Source organism: Diabrotica virgifera, chromosome 3, assembly GCF_917563875.1.
Source record: "Diabrotica virgifera virgifera chromosome 3, PGI_DIABVI_V3a".
Taxonomy (NCBI): domain Eukaryota; kingdom Metazoa; phylum Arthropoda; class Insecta; order Coleoptera; family Chrysomelidae; genus Diabrotica; species Diabrotica virgifera.
In genome coordinates, this window is record NC_065445.1 from 115,291,384 (window position 1) to 115,314,456 (window position 23,073).

At 33.8% G+C, this 23,073-nt stretch overlaps 1 protein-coding gene across 1 annotated transcript in view; it reads right to left on the bottom strand.

Moving 5' to 3' along the window:
- Nucleotides 1–3,036: 3,036 nt before the first annotated feature.
- Nucleotides 3,037–23,073, bottom strand: part of LOC114336779 (mitochondrial 2-oxoglutarate/malate carrier protein) — a 59,439-nt gene continuing 39,402 nt past the window's right edge. The window contains exons 3-4 of the mRNA XM_050646858.1: nt 6,005–6,332; nt 3,037–3,534 (exon numbers count right to left, since the gene is read on the bottom strand). Of these exons, the coding sequence (XP_050502815.1) occupies nt 3,306–3,534; nt 6,005–6,332 (557 nt within the window). The 3' untranslated portion in view covers nt 3,037–3,305. The remainder of the gene's footprint in view (nt 3,535–6,004; nt 6,333–23,073) is intronic.

Consider the following 23,073-nt stretch of genomic DNA (forward strand, 5'->3'; position numbering starts at 1 on the left):
GTAGTATATATATCTGTATTATATTACCTACTAACTATAATACAATAACACGTTTTGTTGTACAAAGTAATTGATATGGCAACGCTGCTAGGATAAAGTTCTGTTTGACGCGATTCTAGCAGAAGGTACTGCTATCTATCGAACATAAATATTACCGATGTTGTAGATGGAGTCACTTCATGGCGGCACAAATTCACAGCGGCAATTCAAGATATAATTCTTGTTTAACGAGATTTTTCATATGCTTAGAAAAAAATATTCAACATTTTATTGCAAATATTTTCCACTCTTACAGTTTTATATATGTTGTTATTAAAATTTTGTCCGATTTCTTGCCGGTAGCTTTATTATAAGCCAAAACATATTATTTTTTCCTATTATGGCAAAACTGTAAGATCAAAAATTTTCAAAAAATTCATAAGTATTTCTTAGGATTATATCTTTATGCTGTAAGAAAATTAACAAAATTGTATGTTTGGTTTTCCCGCTTTATACTTGTAAAAAAAGAGTATTTTTGAGTTTTTTCGAAAACGAAAACATGAAGTTCGCTCAAAATTTGTCAAAATACTTCTAGTAATCACATACACCTTCTCAAATTTTTTCAAAATTTTTGAACTTCAAATTTTTTTTTGGGGGGGTTCAGATCAACCTTAAGGGTTTTATAATCACAAAATCTCAAAGTCCGACACCCGCAAGATATCACTCCAGTGCGGTAGTTTTGTTATTACAAAACTCTCAATTTTCAGTTAAAGTACTTATACATATTAATTATTAAAGATTGTCGATCTCTTGTCCGACAAATTTACAGCCGCGTTTCGTTAGTTCCACAACGTAAATATGTTAATGAAGCGGGACACGGAAACGCGTCCAACCTGCACTCTAAAATTTTTCAGAAAGTGATAGACTCGCTCAAACGAAGCCATTTTTAAGACTTTTCTAATCATCTTAAAAAAGGACGGCGTACTGTGGACTACAACTTTTGTTGAATATTTTTCGAGTTATTGAGTTATCGAATAAAATATTATCAAAGAAATATTTTTAGCAAAGATGTAGCTTATAAAAAACAAAAAAAATGGTCTATTCATGAAGTCAATCGACACAGTAAAAGCAAAGTTAAAGCTCATGAAAAATTGTTCTTATTCGTCCAATTCCAAATCGAATATTTCAATGTAAAATAACCAAAATAAAGCACTTTTCGGGGAAAATTCAATAAAAATTTTTTTAAATGTTTAAAAAAAGCTTTATTTTTTATAAAAGTATGTATCATCAAAACTAATCGAGTTAAGCTGAAAATAAAGTTGGCCCACTTTTTTTGCAAGAGAAAGTCGTGTAAGTTTCCCCCTGTTTAGCACCTCAAATAAAATTAATAGATAGTTAGCGCTGTGCCATTTACTTTATATATGTATTGCTTATATGATCTGTAAGTTTGACCGGTTCAAAGTTTTTTTTTTGAAAAAAATTGGTTTTTTAGGAGGAAAGGAGCTTTTATTTTAAGAAAATGCCTTTTTTCAAAATAACTTAAAAAGTATTAGTGATACAAAAAATCTCAAATAGTAAAGAAATGTAGGTTTTGCTTTTATAAATATTATGGTTTTATTTTGTTATTAACACAAAAATTTAAAATTGGTTAAGATATGGCTGTTCAAAATTTGCATACACTCGTGATTAGTGACTCGTTCAAAAATAAGGTCTTTGGACCAGTGAAACTTACAGATCATAAAAAAAGTTAAGTAGTTTGTAAAGCGGTAATGATAAGTTTAATTTTAGGTGCTAAATAGGGGGAAACTTTCACGATTTTTTACCAAAACAAGGAGTTAACTTTATTTTGAGTGTAACTCGCTTAGCTTGATGCTAGAAACTTTTGTAAAAAATAAAGATAAAGCTTCTTTTTAAGTTTCAATGAGTTTTCCCGAAAAGTGCTTCATTTTTTGGTTATTTCACGTTGAAATATTCGATTTGAAATTTAAAGAATTAAAAGAATTTTTCATAAGTCACAACTTTGTTTTTACTGGGCCGATAGAGATCATTTTTTTATAAGCTACATTTTTGCTAAGAATATTTTTTAGATCAAATTCTTTTTCTTATTGAACAATAAACATTGTTACTCGCAAATAATTTAAAAAGTATTGACTTGATCACTTCGGTGGTGACAGTCAAAATTACACGGAATCTCCGTATTTCACGGTCATTTACTAGGCTATTACATATACGTTTTTGTTACACAAGTCATATTTAGTAATTTTTTAAAGAGGGCCCCATTTCCAATTCTGCAGGGGGCCCCGACGGAGTTTGTTACGCCACTGATGATTATACATTGGATACCGTGGAACCACAAACGAAAAAGGGGAAGGCCACAGATGCGATGGTCAGATGACCTGAAGAAACACACTGGGTCAAAATGGATGCAAAATTGCCCAATATAGAGAGGCATGGAAGAAGAAAGAGCAGGCCTATATACAAGGATGGATGTTTAGGGCTGATTAGATAGATAAATTGCCTTATCACAAAAACTGCATCGTTGCACTTCTTCCACTTCTAAATCCTTGTTGTTCATCCGATATATTTATGCACGCCATTATTTTCTCCATCAGTATCTTTGTTGTGAGTTTCAGTATAGTGTCCAGTAAATTTATTCCTCTATAGTTACTGGGGTCTGTCCTATCACCTTTCTTTAATAACGCTATCATTTGAGTGGTTCTCAATTCTTCTGGAATTCTTCCTGTATTTATTATTTTACTTATCAGGATATTCAGTTCTTTGTGAAGTCTCTCTCTTCCGTATTTTAAAAGTTCATTAGCTATTCCATCTTTCCCAGGTGTTTTTCGATTTTTCATCTTTTTTAAGGCGTTCGTTATATTTTCCTCTTTAATGTCTGTTTGCTCGTCCGATTCTAATCCTGGTGTTTCCAGTTCTTCGTGATTAGTTGTTTGATACAGGTTTTTTAGGTAAGTTGTCCATGTATTTGTATCAATATGTTTTACTTTTATCAATTTATTCATCTCTGCTCTTTGAATTAAAGTAAATAAAAGAATGTACTAACGGTCATGCATACTCGTTTAATAGTATCACAGTGTAAACATCTGTATAAATATTACTCTATACATAACCAGAAAAATAAAGTTGGAACAACTATTGTATAAAAATAATTATAATAAAAATATAATATTATACACATTGACATACATTTTTTTAAAATTAATCAACAAAAACACTATGCGCTCCACTACTTCCGTCATATTGCTTTTTGGCATATATTCATTGGGATGTTCCAAAGTCAAATGTAAATTATTTAAAGTTGCGAAGGTTTACAAACCTCCCCTACTACCTTTCTCCCCCAAGACATACTTATAATAGGCGGCGTTCATTTGTTCCAGGAAAACAAATGTAAGAACGGTGTGTGGACCAAGTCGTAGATAATATGGAAGGAAGCCCTTCCAGAGAGCAAATAATCCTTCGTTTCTTACTACTCTTCCAAGTACGTCCACCAGTCCTTTGTACTCTGGAACTCCATTAACGGTTTTCATGTTTTGTAACCTAAAATAAAGTTACTGTTAATATTTATTCTATTAAATAAAATTGTTATAAACATTTAAGGTACCACTATAGTATACGTCAACTATTGTTTTTCGGCTATAGCTTGCCGTCTACCGAGGGATGCAGTATGTAATATATATTATAAAAATCCACGAGGGAAATAAATTCCTGTAGCAGGCACTATACATAAATCACAAAAAATAGTACATGCCTTTGTAAAAGGTATATTTAAAAAATTGCTAAAAAGGGTTACATCACAGATCAGAACGTTTTCGGAATACTAGTTCCATCATCAGTGGTTAATTCCAATAATGTATATGTCGATGACATTAAGAAGATTGGAGGACACAACTGGAAACAAGTGGCGCAAAATAGAAAATACTGGATTGCATTGGATGAGGCTTCTGTCCAAAGTTGGATTACTTAACGCTGAAGAAGAAGAAAAAGAAGAATGTACATGCCTGAGCCACCAAAATGTTTGAGTAAAAACCCTTTAAATATTGTGACGAATTACCGACCGCAAATAACAGGTTCCGTCTCGACATACTCGACAGCCACTCACGTACGGAGACATCTGGAACAATGACTCACCGAACAAGTGGGGAAACGATTTCTCGTGAATGTTCGACAGTCAAGGCCACGGATTACTAGTGATGGGCGGTTCCGTTTTTCTGGAACGTTCAAGAACATGGTTGTTATTTTTGTATTCAATATATAATCGGTGGGCTGAAAAGTTCGTAGGCTAACATAGAAAGAAATTTTTTTGATAAAATTTGATTTTATTATTCAATATAGTCAATCAGCAGGTCCCGATAATATACAACCAGAACTAGTCAAACTGATGAACAACGAATCAATAGCAATAATCACAAAGATATTCAACAACATATCTGGGGAAATACCAACAGAATGGCTGAAGTCTGAGTTTATTGCAGTTCCAAAAAAATCAGGAGCCAAAAAATGCGAAGAATGCCGTACGATAAGCCTGATGAGTCATCTGCTAATATTATTCCTAAAGGTAATCCATACGAGAATTTACAAGCAATGTGAAAGTCAAATTTCGCCCAACCAGTTCGGGTTCAAAAATGCTGTTGGTACTAGAGAGGCTTTGTTTTCAATACAAGTCTTATTCCAGAGATGCAGAGACGTCAATTGCGACGTATATGCATGTCTGGTTGATTACGAGAAAGCGTTTGATCGTGTACATCACGTCAAGATGATACAAATACTAAAAGAAGCAGGAATTAACAACCAAGATCTGAAAATAATTAGAAACCTTTACTGGAATCAGTTGACTACTCCTAAGAGTTGACGGTAAAGACACCAAATATGTGAAAATCATGCGTGGAGTGAGGCAAGGCTGCATTTTGTCCGCCCTAATTTTCAATATTTACTCTGAAAGAATATTATTTATCGAAGCTTTGCACGAAACTGAAAAAGGTGTTCTACTAAACGGGTACCGGCTAAATAACATCAGGTACGCAGATGACACCATAGTATTTGCGGACAACCTAGAAAACCTACAAGTCCTCATGAACAAAATCACGTATTACAGTCAACAATATGGGCTCAATATAAACGTAAAGAAGACAAAGCTTATGATCATTAACAAGAAAAAGATAACAGAAGGTCAACTCTACATCAACCAAACTCCTGCAGATAGAGTGAGGCACTACAACTACGTCGGCACCATAATAAATGAAGAATGGACCAAGAGATAAGAGCGCGCATCGTAAAGGCTAGATCAACCTTTAACCGTATGGGGGCCTTTTTCAAGAGCCACAACCTTTCTCTTGGTAAAAAAGTAAGAATGCTGAGTTGCTACGTCTTCTGTCCTTTTTATGGTGTTGAATCATGGACCTTAAACGAAGATATGTGTCGAAAATTAGAAGTATTTGAGATGTGGCTATATCGGAGAATTTTTAAAATCCCATGGAATGATCGGGTCACAAATGAGGAGGTCCTAAGAAGAATGGGGAAGAACCGAGAGGTACTAACCACCATCAAATCTCGAAAGTTGGAATACTTGGGACACATTATGCGAAATGAATCCAGATATGCCCTCCTACAAGCCATCTTGCAAAGAAAATATTTGGAAAGCGAGGTCCAGGAAGAAGAACATCCTGGTTAAAGAACCTCAGAACCTGGTTCAACACAACATATGTGCAAATTTCCCGCGTTGCTGCAGATTAAAGATTGCCATGATGATCGCCAACATTCGTCATTGATAGGCACATCAAGAAGAAGAAGAAGAAGGTGAGTTTATCGCCGCCAGACAAGCCTACTTCGCAGACCTCGAGAAAACGTATTTTTCAAACGGGTTTAAAACGTTGCAGCAAAATGAGACTATCTTCAGAAATAAATCACGGCTTTTCTAAAATTTTCGTTTTTATTTAGTATGCTAAGTACTTATCGGACCGCTCTAGTATATAGGCCGACACGGATATAAAGAAGCCGAATATACACTTACCTAGTTTTGCCTATGTCCAAAGGCATAGAAACTATAGTAGTGATAAGTCCAGATATCATGGAAGACACGAAATGTAATGGTATTCCATCTCTCATATGTACATACTCTACTATAAGTTGTTTAGCTTGTGAATACGTCGACAATTGAGCAGCATTTACAGCAACAGCACGACCCATGGTAGGTATAGCTCCTCTCCATAAGGTAACAAGACCTTCTTCTCTGTAAATCCTTACCAATGCATCGCCTACGTTTTTGTAGTTTCTTCTTTCTTCCAATGGAAGACGTCCATCTGCTGTCATACGAATAAGGGATACCTCTGCCGGTGTACCTAAAAATAAAGAACAGTAATATTAAATTTTATTTTGTAAGCAATTACATGTATAATGAATACAGATATGGCCTCATACAAGCCATCCTGCAAGGAAACATATTTGGAGAGGTTCAAGAAGAAGAACATCCTGGTTGAAGAATCTAAGAACCTGGTTCAACAAAACATCTGTGCAGCTTTTCCCCGCGGCTGCATTGTAAGATTAAGATTGACATGATGATCGCCAACATTCGTCACGGAAAGGCACGTCAAGAAGAAGAAGTACATGTATGTAAATTAAAACGAATAAACCACACGCATGCCTGATAGATCATGTTGTAATTATCCGTTTACATTTAGCAATTTGGTATCTGAAAGATATGTATATCATGTCGATAATTAGGAAGTATTCAGTGGACGACGATGATGATGATTATTTCATTCATAGGAGATTCTGACCAATAGAAAGCTACAGAAATAAAAATTAAACTGATAATTTTTGATAATATCCCGTCGTCAAGTATATTACGTCAGATGCCCTTCGTTGCTACGAAAAAATACATTCGGTGACATTAATGACAATTAATGTTTTAAAAATTATAAAAGTGATTACTTTCAACCGTCAAATATTTATAACAACTGTGTGTTTAATTGTACTAAATTGTACTTACATAAATAAATTACAATACAATTTTGGTTTTGAACAGTTTTATTCGTGAAATAATTGCAACAAATTGCACTCGATCTCTAAAATTATTATCGAATTTTAGAGCTCTTGTGCAATTACTACTGATAATTTTAATGGATATTTCAAATACACAAGGAAAAAGGTTTTCCTGTAGCTGGCTGTATACCATATATTACAAAAAATAAGTAAAATCCTTCATAAAAGGTATATTTGATTAAAATTCCCTAAAAAGGGCTACATCACAATAGCAGAACTAGTTTTCGATCTTATTACAGATCATCGTCAGTGCTGACCTAAAATAAGTATAACCTAATAAGTCAAGGCAAAATTTAAAATGTTGACTAGGGTTTGAAAAAAGGTATAGGTTATACTCACAAGATGCTGACATGCTAGCCACCAAAATGAAAATATTTGGGTGAAAACCCTTTAAACTTATTCAGTCATGAAAACATTGACTATAATTATTAAAATAAACATGGATGTATTAGATACCACATGAATTAGGCCCCGGGTACCATCTGACCCTGAATTGAGTTGTTCACATGTTGAACGATCGTTGACAACTAATTATAGTAACGGAAATATTGAAAGATGACAAGGCTAAACTGACAATGCAACAGGAAGTACTAATATGTACCTCTCAAAACAGGAACGAGCATCACTCTACTGTGATTAAAAATTAATTTAGGTAAAACTAACCTCGATGTTAACCCATCAAAGACTGGCGTTGCCATATGGCAACGCAAAACACTCGTTTAAAATATTAATTCTTACACGAAAAGTTGAGACCGAAAAACAGAGATTGAGCTACTAGTTATTATGTTAACATTATTAGATTGTTTGTTTAATTTAGGGTGTCACTAAAACGAAAATTAATTTGTCAAATCAGTTGTTTATGAGAGCGTTTGTGAAATTGTTACTTCAAGATGGACGTCAGATTTGCGTAAGTAAAATAATAATACTAAAAATTCGTATACGTGTTTGATATTAATCAAATATAAAGTCAAAATAACGTGTTTAAAATACTCAATATTGTGAGACCAATTCTTTTAGTTTTTATTTGTTATATTATATCCCAAATATGAGTGTTGCCATATGACAACGCTAGGACGCGCTATTACCGACTTTTATAATATACTGTTTTTTTTTTAGAAACGGCTTAACACTTGAAGAGTCATTACAAATTACTTACGATGATGACATAGAAGTGGTCGAAATCTACATTGAGCCTACAGAGGGTGAGCTGGCAGCTGAAGACACAGGCGAAGAAGATGGTAATGGACGGTGGTCGATAATTTGTTAAAAGATCAACTTCGCTCACAGGCCGAGGTTGTTTTTTCTAACAAGAATAACACAGAAGAACAGCGACTGGGGAGCAAAGATGGTCCATTTGAGGAAATAGATTTTGAAAGTGTTGGGGATGAAGAATATTTAAAAGTTGATTTGAAAAAAGTCATTTGAGTTCGTGGCGATATTGAAGCAACAAGCAAACCTTTTCCATAACCTACTTGGATTGTGGAAGGTGTAACCCAAAGGTGGGCTGATAACACCATAGTGACCGTCGCATCAACCTCATATGGGGTTTCACCTGTGAATGAAGTAAAACGCTATTCTTAGGTTGATAAAAAGAACGTACACATAGGCAAACCTCAATTTATTGCGAAATATAATTCTGCAATGGAAGGCACTGATCTTATGAACCAAAACATATCCAGATATCGTATAGGAATCCGTAAAAGAAACGGTGATGGTGCTTTTTTACTTGGCTAATTGACTGTTCAGCGCAAAACAGTTGGAATTTAGAAAGAAAAAAGGGGTACTATGACGCAGCTTTAGCTCAAGCGAGATATTATGAAAACATTTGTCATGGGTACAGAATCCGGCAAACCAAGGGGTCGCCAGAGTTTAAGTATTTCCAGTAGATCCATTAGCAGAGTTTCCGGTGACGTGCGTTTTGACAATATAGGACATTTCTTAACAAACACCCCTGATAGAAAAAAAAAGAGATGTGCAGCTGAAAACTGCAAATCCATCATGTGCAAAATGTATACTAAATGAAAAGTTAGAGTATGTATAAGTAGCAACGTTAATTTTCACACACGATTTTAATTTAATATTCACTTTTTTAACTAACTAAAAACAATTCATGTTCTTTAGCATGTGCTTATTTTTTGATCCTACAGGAGACTAGCGTTGCCATATGGCAACATACTATTTTGAGAAAAATAGATAACAAACATAATTATTTCTTGTTGTTTTAAGCATTACTAATAATTTACTTAATAATTTGTTTAAAATTATTCTAATTTAAAAAAAATTTAAAACTCCGTCCTTGATGGGTTAAAGTTGTTGACATAAAGAAGATATAATTAAGTTGCACAAAGATGATGTTTATCTACGATTAGGGTAGGCAAGCAACAGTACTCATAGGATCAGTGATTAAGAACATTAATAATAAATTCTTTTGTGTTTGGCCACACCTAGGATTGGGAACGTATTTTGTGTCGATGTAAATTTCTTAGGTATTGAATTTATTTAAATAGTTGGTAGATGTTGGAATTTATATAAAATGCAAGAATTAAACACAGTAAGGGTGATGGAAGTGCACAGTTATCTAAGTTAATCCAAAGAATAGATATCATTAGAAACAAACTCAGACTTAGGCGACTAATTCCTAAAGACTCAGACGGCTAAGATGTGGCTAACGTTGGGGGGGGGGGAGAGGGTGGAATAAAAAATGTATATGAAATAATTCATAAGAATGGAGCATGTACGGACCTTTAAACGAAACAATACGAATTATTGATTTGGTTTTAGTATGAATGAGGGCTATGGTGTAATGTGTTATGTTAATGGCAGATTGAATACATGGGGCGAAGTTGATCATATGGAAAATTAAAGGGATGGATGGAATGTCGATAAAAAATATTGTTAATAGGAATGTATGTGGATGAATTAATGTCAGTAATTTACATGTATGTCAATGGATAGGTGATAGTAGTTTGATGAATGATAATGAACAGTTCGTTTTTCTAAATAGAAGCGTTCTGGAGGTTTTGAAAAAAATAACTAATTACAAGACGCCATGTTCAAAGAGCTCTAGCTCCCTTAGCATTTTCGGACTAGGTGAATGGGTTAAATTGTCTTAAAATTATCTGAGAAATCTCTGGTCTTCGTTTGTCAGGAGTTTCTAGACACCCTGTATAGTAATTAATGGTCATTCAAAAATTAAAATTGACATGTTTAAGATTTTTTTTAAAGTCATCTGTCTCTAAAATAATGAACTGATTCCATACTTTTGCATCATACTGTACGTACTAATTTAAAAGTATGATAAAAATATCTACAAATCATCAGTTTATACCGCAATTACCACATGTGTAAAAAATTTAAATTACATAACAATGTTATATCATAATCGCATTCGTTAAAAATATATGTATTTGTGATAACACAATAACATTTGTACTATCAAAAAGTCAACTGTACTATCTACCTAATGTGCTAAAGTGACGAATCCAACACTAATATAATGGAATCCAATGGATTTATCATTTATTATGTCTTGTTTCGTTCGTTATCGATATGCAAAACTAACATTAAAGACGGTATCGATACATTTATAGATTTTTGTGTAATCTAAGTAATTAATGACACGATTTGGGATAAGGATTTGTTTCATTAAATTTTTAATTTAAACAAGCTAATGGTTAAAAGATCAAATTCATGATCATCTCCAGAAATATCGTTCTGAAGCTATTTCTTTGTAGACGGAACTGTGTCGTCGCCCCCGTTAGCGAAATTATTCCGATTCGATTTCTTGCACAACCTTTCTCAAAAAGAGGTTCTTATAACAAATCCACAGGGTGCCGCGGTGCCGTGGTCTAAAAATTGTTTAAACAATTTTTTTTTAAATAATTTCTTTTAGAACAAATTCTTTTTAGATAAATTTGGTCAATCTGAGCAAAAAAGCTCTCTTCTTATTTTTCTCTAAAATTGATTGTTGTCGAGATACGCAATTTAAAATTTAAAAAAAATGCAAAATGGCCATTTTCATGGCTTAATAACTCAATTAAAAATTATATTATGAAAGTCAAAAAGTGATCAAATCAAAGTTTAAAAACCCTCCTTCAATATCCTGAAAAAATTTTTTGTCATTAATCTATTACAAAGCTGTTATTTTTAATTATTAGCAATTAGCGCAATAGAACAGGCTGTATCGTCGCCCCCGTTAGCGAAATTATTTCGATTAGATTTTTTTGCACAAACTTACTCGAAAAGAGGTGCTTATAACAAATCCACAGGGTGCCAGGTAGTACCTTGGTCGAAAAATTGTTTAAACAATTTTTTTAAACTAATTCACAAAAATAATTTTTTCACTTCGAACAATTTTTTTTTAGATAATTTGGGTCATTCTGAGCAAAAAATATCTCTTGTGATTTTTTTTTTAAATTGATTGTTGTCGAGTTAGGTATATGGCCATTTTTGCATTTTTCACATTTTAAATCGCGTATAAAGGCCCATTTATACATACCCGGGCCATGTCCGTTTCGGGTCAGTGCCGAGTCCGGGTATTTTTAATGCAATATTTACATACAACCGGGTTGTGGCAGTGTGCGTACCGGGCCGAATAGAGAGGAAAACGTTATTACATATCTCTGTGTAAAAGATAGTTGAAAATATTTCGGCTTGGATAGAAGATCTCACCTCACAATATCTATTGCTTGTCTGTTTTCCAGCAGTCCCGTTCACAAAATAATGAAATCGTGTTTATACAAGTCCCTGCGATCCGTGTCATTTTCGTGCATCGCCAGTGCCGACAGCAAAAATATCGGCTGGGATTAATTTTAGACCGGGCCCGGACGGACCCCGTCCGGGAAACGCCAATGTATAAATATACTCATAAGAGTACATATTGTTTTTTTTTTTGGACCGGGCCCTGTCTTAACACGGAACGGACACGGCCTTGATATGTATAAATGGGCCTTACCTCGGCAACAATCAATTTTAGAGATAAATCACAAGAGACCTTTTTTGCATAGAATGACCCAAATTATCTAAAAAAAATTGTTCAAAGTAAAAAAATTATATTTGTGAATTTGTTTAAAAAAAATTGTTTAAAACAATTTTTCGACCAAGGTACCGCCTGGCACCCTGTGGATTTGTTATAAGGACCTCTTTTTGAGTAAGTTTGTACAAAAAAATTTAATCGAAATAATTTCGCTAACGGGGGCGACGATATACCCTGGACTATAGCGCTAATTGTTAATAATTAAAAATAACAGCTTTGTAATAACATAATGACAAAAATTTCTTCAGGGTCTTGAAGGAGGGCTTTTAAACTTTGATTTGATAACTTTCTGACTTTCATGATATAATTTTTAATCGAGTTATTAAGCCTTAAACATGGCCATTTTTGCATTTTTCAAATTTTAAATCGCGTAAACTCGACAACATTCAATTTTAGGGAAAAATGACAGAGGCCTTTTAGTGCAGTCACTGAAGGTGGATATTTATTTTACTACCTCCGATTTCGTTGAACCCCCATCGATTTGCATGAAAATTGGTAAGTGGTTAGAGGATATGTCACGGAACAAAGGTGACATGGTGCCAACTTGCGCTTTTACCCTGGGGGTGGATGCAACCCCTTCCCGAGGGTGAAAATTATTTTATTAAAAATAATCCCATAATTCGATAGAGTAACAAATTCTAAGAAAAATTGGTTATATAAAGTTATTAAAATAAATCAAAACTTTTTGAATAATTATTAAAGATCAAAGATTTTAATTTTTCGAGAGAAGTTTTTACAAAAAAGTTATTATTAACAAAATTGAATCTAATAAAAAATGAAATAAACTCGTTACTAGAAAAACCTTTTAATGTTAACTGAAAGTGACTTATAGGTAATTGAATTTATATTTTTTTCGGCGAGTACCCAAATCTAAGTATTTAAGCTTAAATAATGGGAAAATGATGCATTTTATAACATAAACTTATTAAACATTTGTCAAAGTACTTAAAAAATCTATCAAATGAGCCCTCGAACAAGTTGATAGCATTAAAACTTATACTCCAAAAATTTTTCAAAATTTATCTTTTAGGAAAAATGTTATTGAAGATATTCTTCTTTAGCGGCGAATCGATTGAGGGTGAAATTTGATTGATCCGCGCGCATGCGCACACCGACAGTATGGTATTAGTCATTATACGGGCTCTGATTGGGTGTTGAAATTTTGAAATGATCTGTCAATAATTGTTCAATATGGAGGTTATCGGTAAACAAAAATATTGTATAATATTAGTTTTTATTGATGTGTGGACAGAAATAAATCAAATTTATAATTATAGTGACTTTTTAAATAGTTTTGAAAAGCCGCAGGTACGTAATTCTAAATGTTTCAGTTGGAAATACCTAATAGTTTCAATACCTATCTATTTTGAAAATGTAAACAAAATAATGTAGTTACCTTACCTATTAGTAGACAATGCTTTAATTTACATAATCTGATTACGAACAAACTTTCTACAAATCTTCATCTCATATATCGTTTTCTTACTCTATATTTTGTTGTATTTTATTTCGACAAAAATCAAACTAATACTTTTATTAAATTCATATAAATTTCTGGTGTAAACGTTTAGTTTGTGTATATTCCCACATGACGTATACGCGAATGTGGTGCAGTTTGAAATGCCGTCAACTTTCGTACGGCGCGGTAGACGTGAAGTGGGTTCAAGCCCCAAGCAAGTTATTATTTTTTTATTTTTTTTATAGATTTTATGATTGTAAGTATATTATATAATTTTTGAAGATATTCTTCTTTTTTGAAAGTGGTAGATAAGAAAGTTAGTTTTGATTTTTAAATAAAATAAGTACAAATAACCCTTTAAGTATATTTACTTCGTTTAAATTACCTATAGAATATCTTCTTACGTGCGTACAAAGTACACACACATTTTTTTGTTTTTTTTTTAAATAACTTCGTTAATTTTTAGGATATCAGGGTAACCTAAAAACCATTTGAAAGTTAATTTCAAGGGCTATTAAACGACGTTGATTTTAATGTTTTAAACCCCTTACTTTTTTAAAAATAAAAGGTTAAATGGCCCTGGGGACATGGTTCACGCAGCAAAATTTATGCTTTAAACGTTTCTATCTCGGATATTTTTTATTCGCCAGAAATAATAAAAGAGGTAAAATATTTGATACATAAAAAACTAAAATTTGGTTATATATAATTTTTTACGTATATTGAGAATTTTTGGAGTTGCTATCAAAAGAAAATGAAAAGTACGATAATTTTAAAGATTCTGATTTTCTTAAATCACTTTTTTTTACATTGCATTATAAACCGGTCAAAATTGTTGAAATCATTACTTATGGTAATATAAAGAAATTCTTGTAGGGATAACTATAAATTTTAATTTCTGTTTTTTAATTTAAATGGCTTATGTTTTATTTTTCACTGTTTCCTAAAAAAATTCGAAAGGGTTCCCTTATTTTCATCATAACTTGCTTAATTTTGATGCTATTAACTTCTTCTGGCGCTCATTTGATAGGTATTCCGAAGTACTTTGACAAGTGCTTAGCAGGTATATTTTATAAAATGCATCGTTTTCCCGTTATTTAAGCTTGAATACTTAGATTTGAGTAGTTGTCAAAAAAAAATATAAGTACATTCAATTACCCATAACTCACTTTGAATTAACATTAGTTTAATTCTTTAAGTGAGGAGTATATTCAGTTTTTTATTAGGTATCTTCAATTTTGGTAATAATAACTTTTTTGAAAAAGCTTATAGTTTTTGAGTTATACGTGAAAAACAGATTCAAAACATGCATTTTTTTACGAAAAAATAAAATCATTGATCTTCAATAACTCAAAAAGTATTGAATAACTTTATAACAAATTTTGCTTAGAATTTGTCCCTATCTTGATTTATGGTATTATTTTTAATAAAATAAATTTCACCCCCGAGGTAAAAGCGCTTATAAGTCATTTTCAGTTAACATTAAAAGGTTTTTCTAGTAATGAGTTTATTTCATTTTTTATTAGATTCAATTTTGTTAATAATAACTTTTTTGTAAAAATTTCTCTTGCAAATTAAAACCTTTGATCTTTAATAATTATTCAAAAAGTTTTGATTTATTTAAAAACTTTATATAACAAATTTTGCTTAGAATTTGTTCCTCTGTCGAATTATGGAATTATTTTTAATAAAATAATTTTCACCCTCGGGAAGGGGTGGCATCCACCCCCAGGGTAAAAGCGCAAGTTCGCATCATGTCACCTTTGTTCCTTGAGGTATCCTCTAACTACTCACCAATTTTCATGAAAATCGATGGAGGTTCAACGAAATCGGAGGTGAAAACCTTCAGTGACTGCACTATTTTTTGCTCAGAATGACCGAAATTATCTAAAAAAAATTGTTCGAAAAGAAAAAAGTATGTATGTGAATTTGTTTAAAAAAAATTGTTTAAACAATTTTTCGACCAAGGCACCGCCTGGCAACCTGTGGATTTATTATAAGGACCTCTTTTTGAGAAAGTTTGTGCAAAAAAATCGAATCGGAATAATTACGCTAACGGGAGCGACGATACAGCCCCGGCTATTGTGGCATTTTTGTAATTAACTATTCTAATTCGGAAATAAGGCACAATTTAACTTGAAATAATAATTTTATTAACGTTTCGACTTCCACTTCGGACGTCGTTGTCCCACTTCGGACGTCGTTGTCAAAATACAAAATATTAACAAATTAAACAAAAATGTTGTTGCTTATAGTAAAAAAATTCTTCTAATAATTTAATTTAATCTGAATCATTCATTCATTATTAATATTATTTACAATTTAAAATAGCATACATATAAAGTCAGAATCTGGTGTTAGTTTTGAGGGTAAACTGAATGCAAGACCAAATACTTACAATGTCGGGATTTTTTTTACCTCGCACGAGGTTTTTTCCTGGTTTTTCCTCGTGATTTACTATGGAATCACTAACACGAGAATTTTACTGTCACCGTTGCATGTGGTTGTCTTTTTAAAGACAGATCACATGCTATGATTTTTTTGTGACAGATATTCTTGAGTTAAAGTTGATTTCATGTAATCGAATTAACTATCTTTCAATAAAGTCGCCCTAGGAACGCAACTCATAAATATTGGCAATATCATTTTAAATTCTTCTACTTTAAAATGTATAATAATATGTCTGAATTGCCGATATGAAGAATTGTCGGTTAGAAGAATTTTTTTTACTAAGCAACAACATTTTTGTTTAATTTGTTAATATTTTGTATTTTGACAACGACGTCCGAAGTGGAGGTCGAAACGCTAATAACATTATTTTTTCAAGTTAAATTGTGGCTCATCTCCAGAAACTTGGATGCACTTGAAAACTCCACCATAAAACTGAATACCAAGTACATTGAAAGAGTGAGCAAATTTAAATACCTGGGAACGTGGCTTTTTGAAGACTGGGCATCGGACAAGGAAGTAAAACGTCGCATTGAGCAAGCTCGACAAGCTTTCGTAAAATTCAGGAAGGTACTGACCTGTTTACTAAGTGCTACGTATGGTCGGTGCTGCTATATGGCGTAAAGGGCTGGATACTCAAAACGAGGGATATAAACAGATTAGAAGCCTTCGAAATATGGCTTTATCACCGTGTCCTAAAGATACCATGGACGTCGAAAATCACAAATGTAGATGTCCTTAACACAAATCAACCAAGAACGCCAATTTTTCGAAACCATCAAGAAAAGGAAAACGGCGTGTCTGGTCACTTCATGCGAAACGAAAAATACCGGTTCCTTCAACTTATAATCGAGGGTAAAATTGAAGGCAAGAGAGGAATGGGACGCAAGAAAATGTCCTGGCTCCGAAACATAAGGCAATGGACAGGGATGCGGAATAACGGAAAATGTGATCGCTAACATTCATTAGTTGATTTGCATCTGAAGAAGAAGAAGAAATGATCTTTTAAGCAATTTGCAAACCCCTGTAGAAATGGAAGAAGAAGCTAACATACTCGAGAATGAAATAAGACTGGCGATCAGTAAACTGAATTATAATAAGGGCTCTGCACCAGGTCCAGATATAATAACAGCAGAAATGCAAAAAGCCACAGAAGAAACCGGAATAAAATGGCTTCACTTGCTCGCTAACAAAATATGGCATTCCAAGCAATGGTCTGACGACTGGACAAAATCTACAATAACGACAATAGAATGCGACAACTATAGAATCATCCAACTATAGAATCATCTTCCTTATCTCACATGCCAGTAAAACAATGCTAAATCAATGAGAGACAAAACTTTCCTTCAAAGATAAATAAATACCTCTAAAAAACTTCTTCTTCTTCAGGTGCCGTCTTCGCTACGGAGGTTGGCAATCATCATAGCTATTTTAATTTTTGAGGCAGTAGCTCTAAATAGTTGTTTTGAGCTGCATCCAAACCATTCTGTCAGGTTCTTCAGCCACGAAATTTGTCTTCTTCATATGCTTCTTCTGCCATCTACCTTTCCTTGCATTATGAGTAGCAGGATGCCATACTTCTCGCCCCGCATCACATGTCTGAGATACTGTAGTTTTCTTTCTTTAATTGTAAGTTCAACTTCCTTCTCTTTACATATTCTTCTCAGTACTTCATTGTTCGTAACTCTATCTACCCAGGAAACCCTCATAATTCTTCTATAGGTCCACATTTCAAAGGCGTTAAGTCGTTTCATGGTTTCTAGATTTATAGGTCTGGATCCCGCGTATGAAAAAAAAATGATTAATAGCAAGCTGAAAATTTGTTAATAGCTTAAGACTGTCTAGTAGGATAAACTTTGATATATGGGAACACTGGAACAGGGGCAGTTTTAATTGTGGAACAGGTTAAAAATTTGGAACGGTCACACCACGAAAACGGCACATTTATTTTGTCCGACAGAACAGACTTAAACTCTTCGAACAGAGATTAAACTCTCATGCAAAAATCAGACTGCTATTTATCACCAAATGGGCGTTTTAATGAGTGGAACATGTAGAATATGTCAAATGACAGGAATTATGACAGGTGATAAATAGCACTCTGATTTTTGCATGAGAGTTTAATCTCTGTTCGGAGAGTTTGAGTCTGTTCTGTCGGACAAAATAAATGTGCCATTTTCGTGGTGTGACCGTTCCAAATTTTTAACCTGTTCCACAATTAAAACTGCCCCTGTTCCAGTGTTTCCATATATCAAAGTTTATCCGACTAGACACCCTTAAGCTATTAACAAATTTTCAGCTTGCTATTAATCAACTTTTTTTTTCATACGCGGGATCCAGACCTATAACGTTCTTGATTCCACTCCATAGTATAGTACACTGTATACGTAACATTTTGTTAGGCGTACTTTAAGAGCTCTTTGCTACATAGGACCTTTTTCATTTTCATAAAATTAGAACGTGCTTTTTCGATTCTTACTTTGATTTCTGCAGTGTAGTCATTATATTCTGTTACAAGTATTCCTATGTCCATCCCTCCTTGACTTTACAGTATAGTCAACATAGTCAATGCAGTCCTTATGAAAGTTTTTAGCGCAGTGATGCCGATTTTATCAAAATTAATTTGTATTCGAACATTAGGGAGATTAAATTAAAACTGTTTTAGAAACGCAATCTACGATTTTAGGATTCATATGCGTAATAACTATAGTATATCAAATAAAATTAAACGCATACAAATTCTAAAATTTTAGATTGTCTTTCTAAAACAGTTTTAATTTAATCTCTCTAATGTTCGATTACAAATTCTTTTTGATAAAATCGGCATCACCGCGCTAGAAACTCTCATACTGCATTGCCTACGTTCCCTATACTGTAAAGTCAAGGTGGGACGGACATAGGTAAGTGTACTTTTTTACTGTTTCGATCTGCTGGCCCTCTACTATTAAGATTTCGTAAGTATTATGGTTGTTTTTACTAATTTTCATAAACTTCGTCTTTTTGATATTGAAAGACAGTCCGTACTCCTTACTACACCTTACTATTTTACTCATGAGTATTTCCAGATCTTGTAAACTAACCGCTATTATTACTATATCATCTGTATACCCGATGTTTTTACTTAAGACTCCATTTACTCTTATGCCGACTGTTTCATCTTCCAGAGTTTCTCTAATTACCTCTTCAGAATAAGCGTTAAATAATAGAGGTGATAGTATGCAACCTTGCCTGACTCCTCTCTTTATTTCCATGTCTTCAGATGTTTCTATTTCAATTCTTACTATTGCTCGATAATTGTAATAGAGGTGTATTATTAGCCTTAAATCTCTTTCGTCTAGGTTTTTATTTTTTAGAATTTTCATGAGTCGATCATGTTTTACTTTATCAAACGCTTTATTGTAGTCTATAAAACAGACATAAAGAGGACGGTTAACATCCAAACATCTCTGTGTCAGTACGTTGAAGGAGAATAATTCCTCTCTGGTACCCATACCATTGTGGAACCCATATTCAGTGTCACTAATATCCAGCTCCAGTTAAGAGTGTATTCTGGCGTCGATAATTTTCAACAGAATTTTCAAGGTAAGTGACATTAAGCTTATGATTCGATAGTCACTGCACTCTTTGGCATTCACTTTCTTTGGCAAACACACAAATGCTGATGTCAACATTTCTCTAGGGATGATTCCCGTAGTATAGATGGCGTTGAATAGTTCTACCATTATGTCCAAGTTTTTCTCCATGACCAACTTTAATAGCTCGCTGGGTAACTCATCTGGACCAGCAGATTTATTGGTTTTCATTGAGTTTAATGCCTGACTAACCTCTGATTTGGTCATCTCTGGGCCTACATTTCCCGTTTGGCCATCTACGGATGTACTAGCTTCTCTCTGGTCATGAAATAGTTCCTCGATGTACTCTTTCCTCATTCTTCTAAAAAACTAGATTTGGTCAGATGGTACCACTTATGGCAGATACTAAAAGAGGTAGGCGTATCACAACACTTAATTTCGCTTGTAACTGAACTATACGAACACACTACTGGAACAGTTAAAGTGCTTGATACACTCTCAAACGAATTCCATCCAAAAGAAGGTGTCAAACAAATATGTATATTGTATGTATATGTATATTGTAAATTTATTCTTCTGAGCAGCTCACATGTTTGGTTGTCTCGCGTTTATCTTATTTCGTGACCCAAATACACATTCCACAAGTTATATGGGGACGAGATTAGTCCTCATTTTTGGTTTTCCATCTTCTTCTTCTGGATGTGCCTATCCGTGACGAATGTTGGCGATTCAGCAACGCGGAAAAGCTGAACAGATGTTGTGTTGAACCAGGTTCTGAGGTTCTTTAACCAGGATGTTCTTCTTCCTGGACCTCGCTATCCAAATATGTTTCCTTGCAAGATGGCTTGTAGGAGGGCATATCTGGATTCATTTCGCATAATGTGTCCAAAGTATTCCAACTTTCGAGATTTGATGGTGGTTAGTACTTCTCGGTTCTTCCCCATTCTTCTAAGGACCTCCTCATTTGTGACCCGGTCAGTCCATGGGATTTTAAGAATTCTCCGATATAGCCACATCTCAAATGTTTCCAATTTTCGGCACATATCTTCGTTCAAGGTCAATGATTCAACACCATAAAAAAGGGCAGAGAAGACGTAGCATCTCAGCATTCTTACTTTTATACCAAGAGAAAGGTTGTGGCTCTTGAAAAAGGCCCCCATACGGTTGAAGATTGATCTAGCTTTTCCGCGAGCTCTTATCTCTTGGTTGTTGGTCAACTCTTCATTTATTATGGTGCCGAGGTAGTTGTAGTGCCTCACTCTTTCTACAGGGATTTGGTTGGTGTAGAGTTGACCTTCTGTTATCTTTTTCTTGCTGACGATCATTATCTTTGTCTTCTTTACGTTTATATTGAGTCCATATTGTTGACTGTAATACGTGATTTTGTTCATGAGGACTTGTAGGTCTTCTAGGTTGTCCGCAAATACTATGGTGTCATCTGCATACCTGATGTTATTTAGCCGGTACCCGTTAAGTAGAATACCTTTTCAGTTTTGTGCAAAGCTTCGAGAGTAAAGATTGAAAAGTAGGGGGGACAAAATGCAGCCTTGCCTCACTCCACGCATGATTTTCACATATTCGGTGTGATCACCGTAGGTTTTCCATAGTTTATCTTTAAACCGACTCTCTGTATTAGTAGCTGTAATTGTCGTAGCACAACACAAGCTTCTCCTAAGTCGTCTATTATGAGAACAATGTCATCGGTATATCGGAGATGATTTAATATCTTTCCATCGTTACTAATACCCTTTGATTCCCACTCTAGTAGTTTAAATGCGTACTCAATGACTGTTATAAATAGTTTTGGCGATAAGGTATATTCCTGTCACACACCTCTACCAATTGTTATCTTTTCAGTCATGCAATGGAGGTTAACAGTTGTTGTCGCATTTTCGTATACATTTCCAATAATAATAGTCGCATACCTGTGGTCTATTCTGCATTCTGATAGTGCTTTTAAAATAGCATCTCATTCCACTGTGTCAAATGCTTTGTGAAATTCGACAAAGATAAGAGCAAGTGATCTATTATATTCGATGGACTTTTCGACTAGAGTTTTAAGGTATTGCAAATGGTCGTTTATTCCGTGTCCCGATTGAAATCCAGCCTGTTCTTCTGACCGATAGAAATCGAGTTTTGTTTCCAAATTGTTTGCCAGTGTTCGAGTCAAGAGCTTATATAGTCGAGGAAATGAAGCTGAAAAAATGGCAAAACCTCGCAATTTTTTCGTCCAGCATCGATTTGTACAAAAATTTGGGATTAGTCTCATTACACCCTCTAGTTCATTTTATATATTGAGCATTTGTACGCTTTTGGTTTTTAAGGGTGAAAACTACCCCTAATTGTAAAAAATTATAAAATAACATTTTAAACTTTAATATTGTCAACATTTAGTTCCTATTAGTTACATAATGATTGTTTTATGCTGTAAGATATACTATCATAATATTTCAACCCTTAAAACCACCCTCGTAGGAGCTATATATAAAAAATTTACTTATCCTAAAAGAATAATTTCGGCTTGCATCGATTTACATAAAAATTTGAGATTAGGATCATCTCACCCTGTACTTCATATTCTATATCATCCTTAAGGACGTTGATTATTTTTAGGGGTGTAAACTACCCCTTATTGTCAAAAATTATATAAAAACATTGTAAACTTTAATATGGGTAAAATTTGGTTTTGATTGGTTAAAATAATGATTGTTTTATACTTTAGGATATAATATCATAATATTTCAACCCTTAAAAACCAACCTTAATAACATTACAGTTTTTATAAGTAGATGTTTTAATAGATCTATACAGAAAAAAAATAGAATTAAAGAATTACCAAAACATTTATTTACACAAAAATACGAATTTACAAATATGTACAAATACAAATACAAATAGTTTTTTAGTCATCTTCCAGTATACGAACGGGTTCTGCGGTATTATACATACATTGAAAATTATCCATAAGCGGACTATCCGAATTTTTCGAAAAAAAAAATTGTTTTATAAACATAGCTCCTTCATTTTGGGCAATAAAAAGTTTTTTCAAAAATGACTTTGTAGGTCAGATCAGATAGCTCAGTGCGACTAGCGGCTGACCCGCACTTCACTTCGCCGTGAGGTACGAGAGTTCAAGCCCAGCCCAGGGCATCGGAAAACAAAAAGGCTAACGCGTCAGTATAAAATTCTAAATATGAATCTGGCGCTTAGACCTGAATATGCGGGCATCTGATCGACCTATGAGGGAGCAGTACGGCAAGGGATAAGGGCTTGCGGCTCGGTGAAACTGCCCCATAGATCCCTACCGAAGGGCGTTGACGCCTAAGAACGGTGTATATACATATACACTTTGTAGGATTTTTAAAGAGTTATAAGACTGTGTAAATTAATTCCGTAAGATCCCTTAGTTTTTAATTAGGGTGGGTTTAAAGGGCTCGAATAAGGGGGTGTTTGCTCGTAAATAGAGGTTTTAAACAGCTATATCTCGCTAACTGTTCACTATAATGAAAATCTATGCAGAA